The following is a 21,352-nucleotide window of genomic DNA, read 5'->3' as shown; positions in this document are numbered from 1 at the left end:
GAGGAAGGAGTCCAGGAACACACAGCAGGTAAGTGATGAGGTTGACATCCACATCCCGTGGCGTCTGTGCTCTTACCCCGAGGGGCAGCACCTGCTTTCACCCCAGGCCCTAGCACAGAGCTTCTCACATAGGCGCTCATGGGGATTTGTTGAGGTTTGTCAAAGGCGTGCCCTAGCTGAATGAGATGCTGTGCTGTAAAACACCCGGCACCGCCCTTGGACCATCCAGAGCCTTTAGTAAAAGCTGGCGCCAATGTTCCCCATACTTGTAGGTCTGAGAATCAAGGTGATCTTGTTAAAAAGCATCAGACTCTAGGTGATGGCGATGCTGCTGGTCGCACGATGCTCTTGCAGCCACGCTGGGGAGCCATTGCTGTAGTTCCCGGCTTTGCACATTTGCAGAGGAGGTTTGAGATGCTCGCGTGAGACAGATGTGGAGGAGGGATTGTGTGGGAGGCTGGAGGCTGAGTCACCAGCCAGGAGGCTGGGCCTGGCGTGAGACTGAGGGTCCTGGCGAGGATGAGGCTGATAGCCAGTGCTCCTGATTCCTCTGCAGCTCCCCACCTGCTGGCTGCAGGGCTCTGGAGAGGGGCGAGGTGAGCTGCCCTGGGAGAGCTGCAGCGCTTGGCAGGTATCCTGCAGGGTGTGCAGTAAGGAAGGACTCCGATCTGAGTGCTGCGGGGTGCCAGAGGCAGGCAGGGAGCTGGCTGATTTGCCTGTCACTACCTGGAAGTACAAAATGGAACGCTGGCCTTGGGCCGAGCCAGCCCAGTCATTCCTCAAACAGCAGTAACAATTTTAAGATCACTGTTACTGAATGGGGCCGCCGTACTAGGCACTTTACGCTAAAGCTCGACAATCTTTCAGCGTTGATGGGGAGTGGCTCAACAGATGAGGAAACAGGCCCAGAGAGATTATGTAACTTGCCGGAGTCACACGGAGACCAGCTTGAGACTGAGATATTTCTATCTCACCATCAGACGTCTACTCATGCTCTTCCCTTTGGTTAAAATGCTGTTCCGGGTCCTCTTGGTTTACCTAAGCTGCACCGTGTGCCAAGGTAGAGCTCAAATCTCAGCTAACCCCGAGTTCTTCCCCAGGCCTGGCGGAGCTCCCGCGGCTCTGTCTGGAACTTGTCTTGGGCACCAGGCACAACCTCGCATCACAGCTCTCCCGAGGGCCAGGGGCTCCAGGCTCAGGTGCCAGGCCCCCCCCAGGCAGGGGCCACAAGTACCTTTCTATAGATCCTGGGACTTAACAAGCATTCGGTGCTGCCCGGCCCGGCCCGAGATGAGGGTGAGGCTGGGGAGGGAACACATGGAAGACTCTGCTGGAGGAAGCTGGGGCAGGCCAGAGGAGAGCAGGCAGGTGCTGCTGTGGGTGGGGCCACAAGTCTAGAGGTGAGCTGCCTGCCGAGCAGGACAATCCACCTCCCAGAACTCTCCCCAGGTGCTTGGGCCGTGTTGGGGTGGACTTATCGATGAATCCATATCCTGGGGCGGTTGCAACACTTCTTGGCTTAGTAGTTCATCATAAGGACTTCTGCCCTCATCAAAGGCTGCTCACCCAAAGGTGATAACGCGCTGATCTGTGAGATAAAAGTAGGTGCAAGCAGGAGGCAGCGCCTCCCCCAGGCCCACACACCCAGCTGTGGGTGTGTAGAACCTAGTGAGAGGGCTCACTAGCTCAGGGCAGAAAGCCTCTGGGTTCAATCCCCAGTAACAGACACACACACACCCTCCCACACACCTATAATCCCAGTACTTGCGGCTGAGAAACGGAGGATCCAAGGTTCAAGGACGGCCTCAGCCACTTACAAGGCCCTCGGCAGCTTAGAGAGACCCTGTTTCAAAATGAAAAATAAAATGGAGCTGGAGATACAGGTCTGGGGAAGAAAGCCCCTGTGCTCAATCCCCACACACATGCAGCCCACCCCCCAGGCCATGCATGCTACTGAGTCTCTGGGCTGCTGGTAGTGCAGTCCACCGCCCTTCCACTGTGTATGTCGCTTAGGTGGGCACTCATTCGCATCTCCAGAGCAGAGAGCAGGAGCAGAGGCTCTAAGGCTGGCTGGAGATCAGAGGGAAGCAGGATGAACCGTCCCGGGAGGCTTTCCTGCCTGTTAAAGATGCTGCGGGATCTTCTGAGGTGCCAGGTCCTATTTGTGTTTACCATCTTCCAGCTTCTTCTCTTCCTCTGAGGGGTGAGAGATCCCAGAGCTGTCACCCCCAAAATATGGTACCCTGGTAATTTTAGGTTAAAGGTTCTCGGGAGAGGAACAGGTGTTGGAAGAGGCTGGACTCTGATATTCCCTATCAACAGCCTGGGCCTGCCAAAGAGGAAAACGTTTGCCTTCTGTCCTCTCTCTGAGGTTTCACTTTAAACTATTGCAGGAAGTGAGACTGTAGACTGTCACCACACCTCACCCGACTGTGTCACAAGCTGCTACCTCCCAGGCCCATTCATTCTTCCAAAGAAAATCATTTACAGATCACTCCGTTCACGCCTCAAAAATCATTTACTACCTGTCCGGCTTGTCTCTATCTTGCATTTCCCTCTCCCCAGCGAGGAGGGCGATTGAGCACCTGAACCTTCCGCCCCTCTGGCTACCAGGCAGTCACTCCCCTGTGATTCGCCCCTCCCCATGCACGTTAATAAATTGCATGCCCTTCTTCCTGACTGAGCTGGTCTCAGTTCATTCCAGCAAACCTTTGGAGGGCCACAGGGAGCTCTCCCCTTGCTGCTCCAGGGGCAATTTACCCATTTGCAGCAGAGGAAATGGTGATTTCAATCCAACTCTCTGTAGAGACATGTTAAAGTTTACCATCTACAAGTAGTAGCAGGTCCTGGTTTTTTCAGGGTTGCTAGGGTTTCACTCTCCTGCCCAAATGGAGGGCAGACTCCAAGCCAAGGGCTCCCATCTGCCCACCCAGCGGGCAAAGCTTGCGGGCTGTTGCCAGAGAACTGGGGCCCCAGCTCTCCTCTGTTCTGAGAACAGTTACCAGAATAAGCGAGCACCCATTTGAGGCCCCTGAAATTCCTAAGATGAAGTGAGTCTTTAGGAAAATTAGAGGCAGCTATTTTTACTCTCAGGCTCTCGAGACACGCTGACGGCTGCGTTTGGAACACCGATCACTCAGCTTGACTGGGGCCCTCACGCGGGCTGGCCTCGGGATCCTGCTTTGGGTGTTCATTCCCCTCCACTTCCCAGCAGCTTCCGCCCACGCCTGTGTTCACTTGGTACTCCACGGGCTTCTCTAGCTTTCTTGCTCATCTCCTCCAGCTGCTGTAATTTGAGGCAGGAATCATGCCGACTGTTCTCTCAAGCAATTCTCTAACGTCTTGCATAACCATCCTTCATAAAGAGAGGCAAGCCACGTGCTCTAAGAACGAAGGAGGGATTTTGACAGGAAAAGCCCAGCATTCACACATGGCCCACAGAACAGAGTAACTGCCCTGGCTTGGCATTTATTTGCTCTTTTTTTGTAAACTGTAAGTGAGATTGGGATAGAAGAACACAGGCGTGCACACTTATACTTGGGTGGCAGAGGCAGGAGAATCTAAGATTCAAGGCCAGCCTCAGCAACTTACTGAGACCCCTCAACAACTTAATGAGACCCTGTTTCAAAATAAAAAATAAGCCGGGTGTGCTGTGCACGCTCATAATCCCAGCATTTAAGAGGCTGAGACAGGAGGATCGCGATTCGTGGATAGCCTCGGCTACTAGTGAGGCCCTATGCAACTCAGTGAGACCCTGTTTCAAAATAAGGAATTAAGGCCGGGCGTGGTGGCGCACGCTTGTAATTCCCGCACTTGGGAGGCGGAGACAGGAAGATCGCGCTGGTTCCGAGCCAGCCTCTCTGGCTTGAGGCCCTGTTTCCAAATTTAAAAAAATATAAAATAGGTCTGGGAGTATAGCCCGGAGGTAGAAGGGCTTCCAGGAACCCCAGTACCACCAGGGGAAAAAAAAAAAATAGGGCTGGAAGTGTAGCCTGGAGGTAGAATGCCCGAGTTTCATCCCTAGTACCACAAAATAATAAAAAAATAAAAAATAGGGCTGGGAGTGTAGCTCAGAGGTAGAATGCTTCTGGGGCAAATCTCTAGTACAACAATAACAAGGCCAACCAGGAGGGGTTGCTGACTGTCCTGAGAGGCAGGGAGGACACCGCATGCCCCTGTGGAGAGCCTCTTGGTGAGCTTTAACAAGGAGCTGAGCCTCAGAGAGAATGCACACAGGAAGGCTCTACCATGTTCTTACTGAGGACTTCCGTGTTGGAGGAAGAACAATGTGCCTTTAGTTTATCTCAGTATACAACTGTATAGTTTTGTCATTTAAAAGTTCTATTTCTAGCCAGGCACGGTGGTGCATGCTTGTAATTCCAGTACTTGGGAGGCTGAGACAGGAGGATTGCAGGTTCGAGGACAGTCTCAGCTGCTTAGGCCCTCTGCAACTTAGTGAGAACTTGTTTCAAAATAAAGAATTAAAAAAAAAAAAAAAACTGGGCGTGGTGGCGCACGCTTGTAATCCCAGCGCTCAGGAGGCTGAGACAGAAGGATCACACAGGTTCTAAGCCAGCCTCAGCTACTTAGTGAGGCTCTCAGCAACTTAGAGACCCTGTTTCCAAATAAAGTATAAAAGAGGTCTGGGAGTATAGCCTGAAGGTAGAAAAGCCCCTGGGTTCCACCCCCAGTACCACAAAAAATAAAGGAAGGAAGGATAAAAAATAGGGTTGGAGGTGTAGCTCAAATGTAGAATGCCCCTGGGTTCTATTTCCAGTACCGCAAAAAAAAAAAAAAAAAGTTCTATTTCTGAACTGATGGAAGAAATCACTGGACTGATCCCTCCACTCACGTCTCCCAGCTGCCAGAGCGTAAACCTCCGACTCTGGGGAGAGACTGGCCACACTCATCTACCTAACGACCGACCACATTTCCTTTGAGTCCACACTGCTGAAAGTCTGACAATGAATTTCCACACATTCAGTATCCGATCCCAACATTCCCAAATGGCATGAGTATCTACACTGGACACTTAAGTCAACTCAAGCATTTGCTGTAGACGTCTCAGTATTTTTAAGCAGTTACAAAGCAAAAAAAAGCCTAATCGCTTTCAAATAAGTGACTTTTATTTTTCTCTGACATTTCACAGTCAATTTCTACATAACTTCATACGTTCTAAAAGAATTCACATTTGGTAAATAAATTTCTACTCTAAAGAATTCATAGCTGGAAAACCACTTCAATATATGCATGAGAGTTGCTTTTCTGCTAAAAGAATTATAGTAGAGAAGAAACATCAGACAATACTATCATCAATAAAAAGCAACAAGAGTGTAATAAATTACTAATGCCATTAAACTCCATTCCCATAACTAATTCAATCAGGAACTTTTTCTGGATGTACTTTACTATTGCCAATAAAATCTGCCAAACGTTCTCTTAAGGGCTGGTTTGAGCTAAAATTGGCTTCTTATTTTCAAAAAAACAGTAGCTCTGCCACTCTACTCCAAACCAGATCACATCATGCATCGCTAAGGCAATTACTACTTACAGCCTTGTGCAACCAATGGAGATTTTTCTGGTCAACTCCAAGGTCTCACCACTTGCTGACCTGGCCTGAGTGGGTCTCTCCGTCCACGATCTGGTTCTCTACTTGGGTTCACGCACCTCCAGCTCCACTAGGGAAAGAATGCCCGTGCTAACAGCCTGGGGACTTCTGACTCGAGTTTCAAATCAGAGTGGATCTGGGGAGGGGGCTGTCCCCCCTGCCTCAGCAGTGAGGATCCATGGTGGCTTTCTTCATCTTTTACCGTGACAGGAAAGGAAATGCAAGCCCTGATCTAGGAACAAGAGTCCAAGAGGCTTAGAGCTCCGCAGAGGGTTTTTCCAGTGGAATACATTTGGTTCTCAGCAAGTGTTTTCAGATTTTTGACACTCAGTAAGACTCATGACTGGTGCCCAGGCTGTTCTGAATGCACCTGTTTCTACAGCTTTGCTGCCAAACAAGTATTCTGCCAAAAAGGAAGCTTCCGAGCACGGTGCAGAGTGGATGGTTATAGTACCATACAGATTCAAAGGAGGCAGAGAGAGTGGGCCAAGAGAAAAATACTACAAGAGGCTGAGTCTGCTTAGGGACACACTTGCTCTGACTTTGGAAACCTTCAGAAAGCAAATAGCAGATAATTCTGTGCTGATCAGGAGTGTAGAGAGTTTGCCGAGTTGTTTATTTCTAAATAAACAAGTTTGTGAACGTAGTATAGGCAATCTGAAGCCTTAGAAATACCTAAACTATGTTAAGAGTTACAACTACCTAGTAAATATGATCATCAGCTTCTGGGCTTAGTAAAACCTCAACAACATTTCCTTTGCAGAAAAGATAAAGCAGATCATAAGACGTTATTAAGGTAATTTGTAAAGAACTAAGATTTTCAAAAGGATGACATTTTTAAATGAGAGGATGAAAGCCAGTTGTGGTGGCGCACGCTTGTAATCTCAGCATTCAAGAGGCTGAGACAGGAGGATCGTGGTTCACGGGCAGCCTCAGCTACAGGAGGATCATGGTTCGCGGACAGCCTCAGCTACTTAGTGAGGCGTTTGCAACTCAGTGAGACCCTCTTTCTAAAAAATAAAAAATAGGGCTGGGGCGTAGCTCAGAGGTATAATGCCCCTGGGTTCCATCCCCAATACCACAAAAAAAGAGAAAAAAAATTAGGAGATGAAATATTTTGAGACTTGGCTATTTAGACTTCTCATTGGATAATGAGAAGTATGGATATACAATGAGGCTGAAGAACGTGTATCCTCTAGAAACACTCATCAGTGTCCATTGTGAGCCGAGCACCAGGACCAACTTCATGCCTTGGACTTTGCTGCCGACATCCAACACACTAGAGACCCAAGACCCTGCTCCACAGTAGCCCCTCATCACCATGATACAGAGGAAAACTCAAGATATGAAAAACGGAAGAAAGCTTTCCAACTTTTTGTGGCCTTATTATAACCTTGGGATGATTTTATTTAAAGTTTACAAGCAGAATCATTTCTTCCCTCTTTTATAAAAAAACAAAAGGTGGGGAAAAAAAAAAAAAAAACAACCAAGGTAGCAGCAAAAAGGGTAACTTTTCCCACTCAGGATCTATGGAAGCTAGCCTTGAGCTTTCCAGACATAAAACAGATTGCGCTGTTTCAAGAGAGTAACTGGAATCTTCCAGCTGCTGACCAAGAGATACTGGCCATGCCTATTTCTTCAGTCTCTCAGCCAAAAAGGCAACGCATCTGCTACAATTCCAGATAGTACTGCATCTATTCCATACCTTAAGAATTTGAAGCCAGGCGCGGTGGCGCATGCTTTTAATCCCAGCATTTGGGAGGCTGAGACCGGAGGATCGCGGTTCGCGGACAGCCTCAGCTACTTAGTGAGGCCCTCTGCAACTCAGTGAGACCCGGTTTCAAAATAAAGAATAAAAAATAGGGCAAGGGGTGTAGCTCGGAGGTTGAATGCCCCTGGGTTCCATCCCCAGACCCGCAAAAAAAAAAAAAAAAAAGAATTTGAAGTACTTTGTCTACTTATTAAGTGAAATCTGGTTTGTGATTACATTGTATGAGTCAAATGGTACTGCCCTTTCCCCTTGACTTTCAAGTTTAAAAAAAACAAAGCTTTATGGGATTGATGGTTTGCACTCAGGCGTGACCTGTGCCCAAAGCCTTTTAGGTCTTGCCCAACTGGCATGCCTTGTAGAATGCAAACACACCTCCTATTTTTCTCTGTGACTAAGACACTCAAGGGAAGATCCATGAAGGGATCCTGTGTCCCTTACTCCTGGCTGGCTGGTGTCACCCTGTAAGCTCATGTTATGGCACCCTTGAGCCCAGTTAGCAAGTGGTATGGTGGGAAGTGAGAAACGCTCCACACTCATCTCTGCTGCTCGGCCCCGTGATCGCTCGCCTATAGGCTAAGGAAAAGGGACTCGAGGTCACTCACAACCGGGGCTCCCCAGCAGAACGGAGGCATCCATAACCTATGCACAGACCACAGGTTAAGGGAGCAGCTGGGAACTGGCACGTGGCTTCATGAGTTGAGAAGGAAAAGCTCTCACGTAAGCCTGGGGACACAAGTGCGGGTAACAGCAAGGGTGAAAAGAACCACACAAACCACCAGAAGATGTGTCCTCTGGGCTAAATGTCTGGGCGATCAGAGAATGCATCTAGGTCGCTGGTGGAGTGGCTGGACCCAGATGTCAGCGATGCCTGCAGCTTGGCCCAGGCCTGGGGAGCCCTGCTCTTGGTGGCCTCTAGGAACAGCTGAGTTTGCTCCTTCAGCTGGTCTAGTTCCACCTGGGTTGCCTGGTTCTGACGAATCAACTCCTTGGTTTTCAAAGTGATCTCCAGCAAGCCAGACTTGTGCAGGACTACGAGGGTATTCTGAAAGCGCCTATGCTTGCTCTGCTGCTGCTCTGAGAAGAGGTCTGGGCTGCGGCAGAGGTGTTCCGCCGCCCACAGAGGTGAGCCGTAACTGGCCGACAGGGGTGACAGGGGTGAGTTGCTCTCCAGGCCATGCGGAGTACTGTCAGAGGCGCACACAGGACTGGCGGGGGAAGCAAAGGTCAGACTGGGAGCCTTAGCCACATGGCTGCTGGACACTGGCTGGAGAGTCTGTGGACTTCCGCCTGCCGCCAGAGAGGGCACACCCTGCAGAGCTGAGTCCTCAGCGAGTTTGGCGCTGGCTGGGGCCGGAGTGGAGGGACTGGCCGGTACAGCGCCAGTCTTGGACGGCTCGCTGGGAGACAAGCCAGGCCCCAGTCTCTCAGTGCAGATTTTCTTCTGCATTCCACTGGCTCCTCTTTCTTCTGGGCTGAGGGAAAGGCCCCTTTTGCCGGGGTGTGGGGCTATTTTGGTGTAAGAATTCAGAATGGGCAAGTAGTTTCTGGAGTCTGACTTTTTCTCGCTGGTATGACATGGGCTGACGGGAGATGGCACCGGTGGGTGGAGGACGAAGAGCTGTGGCTGTGCTGAGATCACTTCCAAGGAGGGCTGGACAGTCCATGACTGGAGCTGGGATGAGCCGCTGCCCTGCAAGCACAGGAAGAGAGCAGCTGCTTATTCAGGATGGAGGAGTGCAGCTTCCGTGGCGGGGCAAAGCAGACACTCAGCGACCTGTGCCCGCTTCAGGTGGGCACGTCTAATCTCTACCCTCATGCACGGGTAGCCCTGGCCAACGTGGCTAGGGAAGTAGCCTGAAAACCTGCTTGTGACTGAGAACACACTCTTATTTTTAAATTTTTTATTTTTACTGTGGTTTTTTTTTTTTTTTTTTTTTTGTGGTACTGGGGTTCCTGGAAGCCCTTCTACCTCCGGGCTACACTCCCAGACCTATTTTTATATTTTTATTTGGAAACAGGGTCTCTTAAGCCAGAGCAAGCAGCTGGCTTCGAACCTACGTGATCCTCCTGTCTCCGCCTCCCAAGCGCGGGGATTACAAGCGTGCACCACCACGCCCGGCTTATTTTACTTTTTTTTATGTGTGGTACTGGGGATGCAGCCCAGGGGCTTTCTACCTCCGGCCTACACCCCTATCTACTTTATATTTTATTTGGAAACAGGGTCTCACTATGTTGCTGAGAGCCTAAGTAGTTAAGGCTGGCTTCCAACTTAAGTGATCCTCCTGTCTCAGCCTCCCAAGTACTGGGATTACAAGAGTGTGCCACCACACCTGGCTGAGAACACACTTTAAATAAACTTACTAAGGAAAACTCGAGGAAATAAATCAGTTTTTATTCAAATGGTTTCATTCAGAAATTGTAGATAGATGAAGTAATGACAGTGGTTAAGGTCACAACTGAAGCAATAAAAATAGGCATAGTACAGTGTCCTGGCACAAATTAACGTGTTAATCTCAAGGCTAGAATGTGACTTTATACCAAAATCTATCTTTACTTACTTATGCGGGAACCTCTCACCTGAAAACAACTTTTGATCAAAAAGTTACATCTTGTCAGGTGTCTCTGGGCTCCTGATTTTAAGGCCAACAGATGTCAAACCATTCAAAACAGCAATGGCTACAACCTGTGGTGCCCACTGTGCTGGCTGACATATGGGTTTCACATGGGCTACCTCATTTAATCCCCATAACAACCCCATCACATGTTACTACTTACCTTCATAAATAGAGAGCTGAGGCTTAGACGGTTGATATGACTTGCTTTAAGTTCCCTAGCTTATAGGTGATACAGCTAGGATTCCATCCTCTAAGGTCCATCTTAACTAACAGCTGTCCTCAACTTTCATTACTCCTCAACTATACAATTTTTTTTTAATCAAAGTACCCATTCAGGTGTAATCTAAGCGAGGAGGACATGACTACTGTCTCCAACATTATAAAGTCAGGCCAGCTCCAAACCATTCCCAAAGATGGGATGAAGATGAGGCTGGGCAAAGTGAGCCTTGGAGGTTCCTGGCAGGGTGGCCACATGGCAGCGTCTGCTCCAAGGGGAGCAGCTCACAGACTATCTCCCCACTGTGCACATGCACACCGCTCTGCACACACCTTGGCCTCATGGATGCCGGATCAGGAACTTAGACCAACCATAGTTCTTCTCCAGCGTGAAGGCTGGATGATACAGGGAACCCATTCTGGAGCCCACCTGGTATTCAAATATATCTGGGATGTACAAAAGCAAGCAATGTGAGGCCCAGGAGACACGTTTCTTTGTTAGAGGAAATCAGCCAGTTCAGTTCAGGCAGGAGCAAAACTTCAGGCTATCCCCAAAATATCCAATACATCGTTTCCCAAGATGATATTTACTAGGCTGTTTTTTCTGATGCTGCTGATAATTTCTTTCTAATTACTAGCTTTGAAAAATTGTATTTTGCAGGTTGAAGTCATCTGAGGGGAACACATGACAAAATTTCATACTTGGGAGAAGACCTCAGAATCATCTCACATTAAGATTTCGTGTTTGAGATGTAGAAATGGAAATTCATGGTGGCTAATTGTGTGCAAGATCATAACCGTTTAATGGCAGAAATGGGATCAGATCCTTGAAAGAATCATTTCTAAAATCAAGCAGTAATAGTCAAGATATACAATAAGAATAAGCAGATTTATTTTTTAAAAAGAATGTTATTATTTTAGTTTTAGAATGTGCTAGATTCTAAAATTTTGAAAAAACCAAACTCCTAGACGAGGAGGCCAGCTCGTCTCCAAGCCTCTCATCCCTTGCCAGTGGATCTCTGTCTAGAGGATGCGGCTCTGCTGAAAAAGCCTACCCACTCCTGAGTGTAGGCTGCCAGCCTCGCCTGAGACAAAGGCTCATCAACACAGCCACATAAGAAAGAGTAACGAGGGAGCCAGAGCGCGAGGCAGCAAGAAAAACAGCGGGAGAAAGGATGCCCAGAAGCCTGGGCAGCATCAGCGGGGACAGGCCAATCCCACTTGGGCTCCATCTCCTTCCTGTCTTTATTCTCTCTTCTCCTTTCAGTAAGAACTGAGGTTCCATCTGAGATGTGATTTGCCAAGCGAAAATCTTCTAGTTCTTTTTCTGAATGCCTGAAGCTGCCTTGATGGTACTCAGTTTGGGCTCCTCAGAAATACCCAGCTGACAATGAGGACAGAAAGGTTCCAGCACACTGCAGCCATGTTCTTCTAACCTTTGACAGGGCAAGTTCAACATGACCGCCAGGTTTCAAATCTCCCCATCTTTAAGTAGCCTCACTGAGGCTCCCAGGTGAGAACTGTGATATATATATATATATATACATATTTTCAACATCAAGTATAAACAGGATAAGTTTAAACATTCTTTAGCTAAAACCAATCTTTCCTATTTCGTGTACTTCTCTATTCTAACTTAAGCAGGTTCATAGGATTGGGTTCTCATCTTCAGACACTGAAGCTTAACTCAGACTCTCATCCAAGTTGTCTCCTCTTTCATATCTAGACAGTAATCACGTACAGTGCATGGTTTTACAGTAAATCCCAAAACAGTATTCAACTCTGCAACGCGCTGTGTGAACTGCTGGTACAACCATTCTCAAACAGAACAGCTGCCAAGACCAGCGACATGGCTTTAACTTGATCACTATGAAATGCTCACAATGTGACATACCCTGAAAAGGGCCTCCACTTTTTTTGTGTGTGTGGTACTGGAGATGGAACCCAGGGGCATTCTACCTCTGAGGTATACTTCCAGCCCTATTTTTTATTCTTTATTTTGTTTTTTTGGTGGTACTAGGGGTGGAACCCAGAGGCTTTCTAACCCCGAGCTATACTCCCAGACCCATTTTATATTTTATTTGAAAACTGGGTCTTGCTAAGTTGTTGAGACTCACTAAGTAGCTGAGGCTGGCTTTGAACCTGTGCGATCCTCCTGTCTCAGCCTCCCAAGTGCAGGGATTACAAGTGTGCGCCACCACGCCCAGCTTTTTATTCTTTATTTTGAAACAGGGTCTCACTGAGTTACAAAGGACCTCACTAAGTAGCTGAGGTTGTCTGTGAACCATGATCCTCCTGTTTCAGCCTCCAAAATGCTGGGATTACAAGCGTGCACCACCACGGCTGGCTAATGCCTCCACTTTTTTGTGTGTGTGTGGTACTGGGGATGGAACCCTTCTACCTCGGGCTACACTTCCAAACCTATTTTATATTTTTTTAAATTTGGAAACAGGGTCTCTTAAGCCAGTGAGGCTGGCTTCGAACCTGCGCAATCCTCCTGTCTCTACTTCCCCAGAGTGGAGATTACAAGCGTGCACCACCACACCTGGCCAGCTTCCACTTTTGAAACAAATAAATGTGCCCTATATTTCTAAATTCCCAGGGCAAGTCACACTAAAGAGATGCTTTTATTTCTACCCTAAACTCTGCCGTGTGCTAGAATGCACTACTGAAGTGATGATATTTCAGCTTGGTTCCTTCATATATGAGTAAAGCATTTAAGGATATTTTGGATAAACTACAAATATAGATAAAAGCCAGGCGTGGTGGCGCACGCTTGTAATCCCAGCATTCGGGAGGCTGAGACCAAAGGATCGCGGTTTGCAGACAGCCTCAGCTACTTAGTGAGGCCCTCTGCAACTCAGTGAGACCCTGTTTCAAAAATAAAAAAGACGCCAGGCATGGTGGCGCACGCTTGTAATCCCCACGCTTGGGAGGCAGAGACAGGAAGATAGCACAGGTTTGAAGCCAGCCGCACTGGCTTAAGAGACCCTGTTTCCAAATAAAAAAAGTATAAATATAGGTCTGAGAGTGTAGCCCAGAGGTAGAAGGGTTTCCAGGAACCCCAGTACCACCAAAAAATAAAACAAAAGTAAAAAAGACAAGCTGGGCGTGGTGGTGCATGCTTGTTATCCCAGTGCTTGGGAGACAGAGACAGGAGGATTGCACAGGTTCGAAGCCAGCCTCAGCTACTTAGTGAAGCTCTCAGCAACTTAGTGAGACCCTGTTTCCAAATAAAGTATAAAATAGGTCTGGGAGTATAACCCAGAGGTAGAAAAGTCCCTGGGTTCCACCCCAGTACCAACATAAATAAATAAATAAATTAATAAATAAATAATTAAAATAGGCCTGGGGTATAGCTTGGAAGTACAATGCCCCTGAAGAAAGTGAGACTTTCTTCAACCTAGTACCGCAAAAATAAAATAAAATAAAATAAAATAAAAGGAACAAATACAGAAATAAAGCTGGGGACAGTGGCACATACCTCTAACCCCAGTTATGCAGAAGGATGAGGCAGGAGAATCACAAGTTTGAGACCAGATTGGGTAACTTAGTGATATTCTGTTTCAAAATAAAATAAAAAGAGCTGGGGTTGTAGCTCAGTAGTAGAGCACTAACTTACAATGTATTAGGCCCTGGATTCCATCCCCAGAACAGCAAGGAAGGGGAGGGAGAGAAAGCAGCCCAGAAATAATAAAAGACTGTCTCAAAACTGAGAATAGGCCAGGCGTGGTGGTGTACACTTGTAATCCCAGCATTTAGGAGGCTGAGACAGGAGGATCATGGTTCGAGGACAGCCTCAGCTACTACTTAGTGAGGCCCTTTGCAACTCAGTGAGACCCCGTTTCAAAATAAAGAATAAAAAATAGGGCTGGGGGTGTAGCTCAGAGGTAAAATGCCCCTTGGCTCCATCCCCAGTACTGAAAAAAAAAAAAAAATGAGAAGAACATACATCAGGCCTCTTATACTCTTTCTTGTGTGTCTGAGGATTAAATCTAGGGCCTCAGGCATGCTAGCCAAGTGCTCTTCCCTTAAGCTACTTCCCAGATCCCTGTACTCCTTTCTGTAACAGTGTCAGGGGCAGGCACATCGGCTCATGCCTGTAATCTCAGTACTTGGGAGGCTGAGACAGGAAGATCGAAGGCTTGATGCCAGCCTTAGCAATTTAGTCAGAACCTCAGCAATTTAGAGACCTTGTTTCAAAATAAACATAAAAAGGGCTGGGGGTGTAGCTCAGAGGTAGAACAACCCTGGGTTCAATCCCCTGTACCAAAAAATAAATAAGGAAAATAAAATGGCATCAGTGATTAAAAGGTCACATCCCAAAGCCGGGCGTGGTGGCACATACTTGTAATCCCTGTGCTCGGGAGGCTGAGACAGGAGGATCGCACAGGTTCGAAGCCAGCCTCAGCTACGTAGTGAGGCTCTCAGCAACTTAGTCAGACCCTGTTTCCAAATAAAATATAAAATAGGTCTGCGAGTTTAGCTCGAAGGTAGAAAAGCCCCTGGGTTCCACCCCCAGCACCACAAAAAATAAATAAGTAAATAAAATAAAGGGCACATCCTCTCCCCAGGACAGAAAGTAGGCATCCATGTGGCTTGAGAAAAAGTGTGTACACAGGAGGCTCAGAGCCTTCATCTTTTAAGACCTGGGGCCAGGCAGTCCTCCCCACCTGTTTGACCAGCACATTCTTCATGACCACCATGGGCGGCAGTGTAGGGAAGGCGCTTGCCGCTTTAGAACTCTGCCGTGGCCTGTCTTCTCGGCTCCAGCCGAAGGCGCTCAGCATGTCCTCGGACTCCATCTGCTCGGCAGAGCTCAGACATTCGGAGCTCCCATCTGCTGGGCAGAAGAATGGTCAGTTTGCTTAGGTTCTAGGTGAGGTGCTTTTAACCCAGCTCCTAAGGTGCCACCGACCCCTTCAAATAGAAAGGTATTTTGTGAATTTTTCTGAGGTCTTTAGCTTTCATTGGCTTTTCAATGGGATCTATAACTATCCTTCCCACTCCAGAAGACTCAGAATCACTTCTCAGCTTGATTGATTTCCTTCCTAACCCTCTTACAGGAAGAAGAAAAAAAAAACAAAAAACCTCATCAATTAGGGTGCATATGAAAATATTCACCACCAGTTTACAGGAGAAATGAGCTGAAGGTTTCAAAGTTAGTCATTAGCCAGGCATGGTGCCGCACACTTGTGATCCCAGTACTTGGGAGGCTAAAACAGGAGGATCACAGGTTCGAGGATAGGCTCAGGAGGTAGTGAGACTTTCTTCAATCTAGTGAGATCTTGTTTCAATATAAAACTAAAAAATAGGGCTGGGGGTGTAGCTCAGAGGTAGAATGCCTCTGGGTTCAATCTCCAGTACCACAAAAAACAACAACAATAAAAAAAAAAGTTAGTCACTACTTTCATTGAGAAGAGAGGGAAGTGTCTGTCCATAGGCAGGAATAAAACTTTTAGAGATTTTCTAGGTACCACAAGATATAATAAAAACAGAACCAATCTATAAATCTCAAAGTCTATATCCATGCTGAAGTTAAAATAGCTTCTTCCTGAATTTCCTAACTATGAAATTCTGAATAAACTTGTCAAAGCTGACAAGTTTCTCTGCTGTTCTCCTCCTCCTTGGTAAGGCTTCTTTCACTGTCTTAAGCGCATCAGAGATCCTGCACACCAAGGGATGTAGGAATGCATTCCTAGGCAAAGAAAACAGGGTACCTGTGTAAACTCCATACAAAAAGGATGCAGCTAAGATTCCCTCTTGGAATTAACCAAGAGGATGTTGTTTCCAGCTACTGAGGTGTCTGGGGCTATCTGAAATGCTCATTAAGAATCTCAGAGTAGCCGGGTGTGGTGGCGCACGCTTGTAATCCCTGCGGCGCTTGGGAGGCGGAGACAGGAGGATCGCGCAGGTTCAAAGCCAGGCTTAAGAGACCCTGTTTCCAAAATTAAGAAAAGTATAAAAATAGGTTTGGGAGTGTAGCCCGTAGGTAGAAGGGCTTCCAGGAACCCCAGTACCACCAAAAAAAATAAAGAAAGAATCTCAGAGTGGCCGGGAGTGGTGGCACACTCTTATAATCCCAGCATTTGGGAGGCTCTGAGACAGGAGGTTCGGGTTCAGGCCAGCCTCAACTACTTAGTAAGGCCCTCCACGACTTAGTGAGACCTGTTTCAAAATAAAGAATAAAAAAACCAGGCTGAAGTTGTAGCTCAGAAGTAGACTGCTCCTGGGTTCAACCCCCAGCACCACACATTAATAGTAACAATAATAATAATAATAATAATAATAATAACAACAGTAACAACCACAATCTCAGAGTAATCTGGACAAAGCAAGACTAAAATATAAATGAATGCAACTATCAAACAATTACATATTTTGCAGCTTGGCAAAGAATGTGATCAGAAAGGCATTTATCAACAGAGGTGCAATTCAGAATCTCCAGTGAGGCTTCTCAAATTATGGGTGTTGGGTCCTCCTCTTGAACCAACTTGATCTGATTTACCTGGTGCCCAGAAAAGTGTATTTTCACAAAGCACAAGTAACCAAATTTGAACCTCTAGTTAAAAATACTAGGCCCCAAACAAGTGATTCCAGGAGCAATGTGTATACCTAGTACCTAGATCTTGGTTTCTCCATGCTATTCTGCACATGAAGGAAACCAGGGGGCCTGGGGCAAACAGCTGATTCCAAATCTTTTGCAGAGAAGGTTCAAGATTAGCCTGGACAGTTTGTTGTCCCAGAAAGCAAGATGGTGCTAAAAACACTAATGGAGACATGTCAAAAAGACATTGGGGCTAGATGGAACTCCCACTAGCCAAATTTGGGATAATTCAAGTATCAGAAGTAATGATGTTATGGTGTCAATATGGTGGTGCAGGTTTGTAATCCCAGTACTTGGGAGGCTGATATAGGAGGATCACAGGTTTGTGGCCAGCCGCAGCAACTGGTGAGGCTCTCCACAACTTAATGAGACCCTGTTCCAAAGCAAAGAATAAAATAGGCTGGGGACATAACTCAGCGGTAGAATGCCCCTGGGTTCAATCCTCAGTAACACACACACACACACACACACACACACACACACACACACACAAAACCAGAAATAATGATGTTAATGGCTTGACAAATCAAATTACAAAAGAATCCCATAATGATACTCAGAAAAGGCAACAGAGAAAGAAGTTCTTTAGTACTGCAAGGGTGGGGGTGGGGTCGTCTGGGGATCACTAAGCTTCATGATACGAAAAAAACAGACAAAAAACAAACATATTAAAAGAAAAGGAGACACTAGGCCTGCAGTGTTTCCAAAACCTGTCGTCTAATTGTATGACAGAGACACTTTAAAAGTCCCCCTTTCCAAGCCCTCTCCCAGCCCCTGGGTATCAGAATCTCCAGGAGAGGGTCTGGGATCAGGGGTTTTAATGATCACCAGGAGTGAGCCCCACAATGAGGCACGTCTGGGAGGCAATGCTATGAGACCAAGAAGAAAACCCCAGGCACTGCAGGGCGGCCGGCCCGTGCTTCCTGGACGGCCAGCTAATTCCTCTTATTCTAATCTCTTGGTCAGTGCTCTGTTCCTCTCTGAGTAACAGTCTATTTATAAATTGGCTTCTCACTCATCATGTCTATGAGGTGAAAATACATCAATCTAAGGATGGAAGAGTTCTAGTTTTCCTAACAGCTGCATTTCTAACTGTAATTTTTTTTTTTTTTTTTTTTTTTTTTTTTGCGGGTTTGGGGATGGAGCCCAGGGGCATTCAATCTCATTAAGTAGCTGAGGCTGTCCACAAACTGCAATCCTCCAGTCTCAGCCTGCCGAATGCTGGGATTACAAGCGTGCCCCACTACGCCTGGCTCTCACTGTAAATTTATAAATCATCAAAATTTTTTGAAAATCTGTCTCTGTGAATTTGAATAATATAAGTCTTCCCCTAGAGAAGTTCTACTCTCAAGATGATGGCTCAGCATAAATTTCCTAGCATCAACCTTCTGCAGCCCCTGGGCCAAAAATGATGACACTGGTTCAACATTTGAGGGCCCCTCAAGCCACTACCCTCAGACCTGGAAATGAATACGAACCTCAGCACAAAATTAAAAATGGTTCATGGAGGATGTAGCTGGCTCCTCTGGGTACGCTAGTGAGGAACTGGGCATGGTGGCACACACCTGCAATCCCAGTCCTCGGGAGGTTGAGACGGGAGGATTGCAGGTTCACTGCCAGTCTTAGCAACCTATAGTGAGGCCCTCCACAATGTAGTGAGACCCTGTTTCAAGATAAAGCGTGGTGGCGCAGGCTTGTAATCCCTGCGCTTGGGGGGCTGAGCCAGGAGGATCGCACAGTTTCGAAGCCAGCCTCAGCTACTTAATTAGGCTCTCAGGAACTTAGTGAGACCCTGTTTCCAAATAAAATATAAAATAGGTCTAGGAGTATAGCCTGGAGGTAGAAAGCCCCTGGGTTCCACCCCCAGTACCACACATACACACAAAAAAGAAACAAAATAAAAAATAAAATAGGGCTCTGGGGAAGTAGTTCAGAGGCAGAATGCCCCTGGGTCCAATCCCCAGGGATGGACACACACAGACACACGCCAACGGACACACACACACACTAAGGAATACATGGAGTGTTGTGTGCGTGTGTTTGTATCACTTTGAGCTTCACTATGATGTATAAATTACAGTGCGCCAATAAAGTAAGGAAGGAAAAGCTCGTAAGAAAAAAGCTGTTCTACTTTCTTGTCTCTAGTAGATACTCAAGTATGGTGGGTCAAGTGGCTCACGGTCCAAATATCACACGTAGATACGGGAAGGAGAGACTGTTGGAGGAATGGACTTTTAAGCACAGTAAAATTACTTTCTTAGCAAAAAGTTATCTTAACATGATTTAGTTGTACATCATGTAACAGTGCTCCATCACTGATGGACCACATAGGACAGACCATGTAGCCTAGCTCGGTAGTGGGCTACACCAGCTCAGCTTGTGTAAGTACACCCTGTAGTGTTCACACAATAAACAATAGCACTTAAGGATGAGTTTCTCAGGACATATAACTCTCACTAAGCGACTCATGACTGTATTACTTTTACCTGGCAGTCTTTAAATTTGGTAGAGTGACAAAGTGCACTTATGATTTTTTCCCTGCAGTCTAACTATTCCTATGAAAAAGGAGCTAATACAACAGAACTACAAGTATTTAATATTCTTTTCCTTTTCTTTTTTTGCTGGGGATGGAACCCAGGGGCATTCTACCTCCGAGCTACAACCCCAGCTATATTCTTTGTTCTTTTTTTTTTTTTTTTTTTTTGCAGGTCTGCGGATAGAACCCAGGGGCACTCGAGCTATACCCTCTGCCCTATTTTTTATTCTTTATTTTGAAACAGGGTCTCACTAAGTTGCGGAGGGCCTCACTAAGTAGCTGAGGCTGTCTGCGAACCGCGATCCTCTGGTCTCAGCCTTCCGAATGCTGAGATTACAAGTGTGCACCACCATGCTCGGCTTATATATTATTTTCTAATGATCATCGGTAGCAGTTGAAAATATTCGATTTAAGGTTGAGAGCCTTGGTCTGAGGATGTAACTCAGTAGTACAGCATTTGCCTAGAGTGTATGAGGCCCTTGGGTTCCATCCCTAGCACTGCAAAAAATAAATAAGATTAGGAGTTTAAGTTGAAACAAGATGTCAAATCCCTCTTTCAGAGCAAACCCCACAGCTGCTTGGACAGCTACTTGCCACTGCACCATAATGGCCATCTTAAGAGATCAGATAATCATTTATCTTATACATGAAAGCTTCCCAGACTAATCACTCAAGTGAGTGTCAGGGAGGGAATGATTTTTTTTTAGGAAAACCATTCATTATAATGTAGAAAGAATAAGATATTTTTAACCTGAAAATCCAGAGTCCTTGTCTGACTCGGAGGCCAGCAGGCCAAGCTGACGAGCCGCCTTCTTCATGTCTGTGCCTCTGCCCGGCTTGGCCGAGGGTCTCCTGGGGCTCTCTCTGGACGGGGGTTTCCTCTCCATGTTTTACTGGGCTGGAAGCAGGTTCGTCTGTACTCTTTTCATCTGGATTGCCCTATGAAAAATAGCAATTACATAAGAAGTCCCTGCTTGGAGAGCTAAGATAGGTGAGCCAAATGGCACATAAAGCTAAGGGCAAAGAACACCGGCCTCGCCCACTTCAACTATATTTTCTCAGCTGTCTCAACTGACAAAAGCTTCAAGTTTACTAAACAGAATGTTTCCCTCCCAAAAGGAGATTCACAGTCCTCTCCTGCCCTCTAATTCCATTACAAATTCAAAGCACACAAACCGCATTCAGTGGGAGCTTTGTGAACTGCTAACAAAGGCACATTTAATTAGGCTTTTGGGAATGGATAACCAAATCGACTCGCCCTCCTCCTCCCTGAGGAGAGGTAACATCAACCAACAAGGCTGGCTTTCCTGGTAGATCTAGGCTCATGACCCACTGCCACCTCTCACAGGAGGGGGTTTATTTCTCGTATAAACTTCTCAGTTCTTTGGGTGAAGTATTGAGCAGAGTAAAAATAGCTTACATATGCATGGTACTGTTTGGCTTAAAAAAAAACATTTATGGGGTGAGGGGTATCAGCTCAGTGGTAAAAGTGTTTGTCTAGTACAAGTGAGACCCTGGGTTTGAGTCTCAGCACCAAAAACCAAACCAAACAAACGAACAGACCCACTTTTATGTGCAAATAACATTTGAGGCTTGGGGAAGTTATAGTCATTTAAAAATATTTATCAAGTGCTCCCTACAAATCAGGCACTGTGCTAAGACTGGGATTAGAGTGGACAAGACAGGCATGTTTGCTCACTTCCTTGTGATCCAGAGAGAGGCAGATAACAACCAAGTACTGGTACTACCCATGACTACTTTGGTAGGAGCTGTGAAGGGGGCAGTCTGTTAGCTGGATCTGGAGGATGAGGGGTTAACAGGAGTTAGCCAGGTGAAGGTGACAGGTGGGCTGCAGGTGTGCTCCCGGCAGTGTGAATGTCCTAAGGGAGCAAGGAGCTTGGCACACTCAGAGCTGACTGGCAGGGAGGCCAGAGCACAGTACAGAGCAGTAGAATGCCATGCATGGGCACGGGGGTTGGGGGGAGGACAGACAGGCAGT

General features: G+C 46.8%; 1 protein-coding gene across 1 annotated transcript; it reads right to left on the bottom strand.

Annotated features, from left to right (window-relative positions):
• Positions 1 to 8,175: 8,175 nt before the first annotated feature.
• Positions 8,176 to 20,240, bottom strand: CIPC (CLOCK interacting pacemaker; the record flags this gene model as incomplete). Its single annotated transcript, XM_080707367.1, has 3 exons — positions 8,176 to 9,069; positions 14,884 to 15,050; positions 20,105 to 20,240. 3 exons carry the CDS (start codon positions 20,238 to 20,240, stop codon positions 8,176 to 8,178), a joined length of 1,197 nt encoding a protein of 398 aa, XP_080563493.1.
• Positions 20,241 to 21,352: the final 1,112 nt, after the last annotated feature.

The sequence above is a fragment of the Muscardinus avellanarius genome (assembly GCF_963383645.1).
Source record: "Muscardinus avellanarius genome assembly, chromosome: 12".
Taxonomy (NCBI): Eukaryota; Metazoa; Chordata; class Mammalia; order Rodentia; family Gliridae; genus Muscardinus; species Muscardinus avellanarius.
This window is presented reverse-complemented; position numbering and strand designations above follow the sequence as displayed.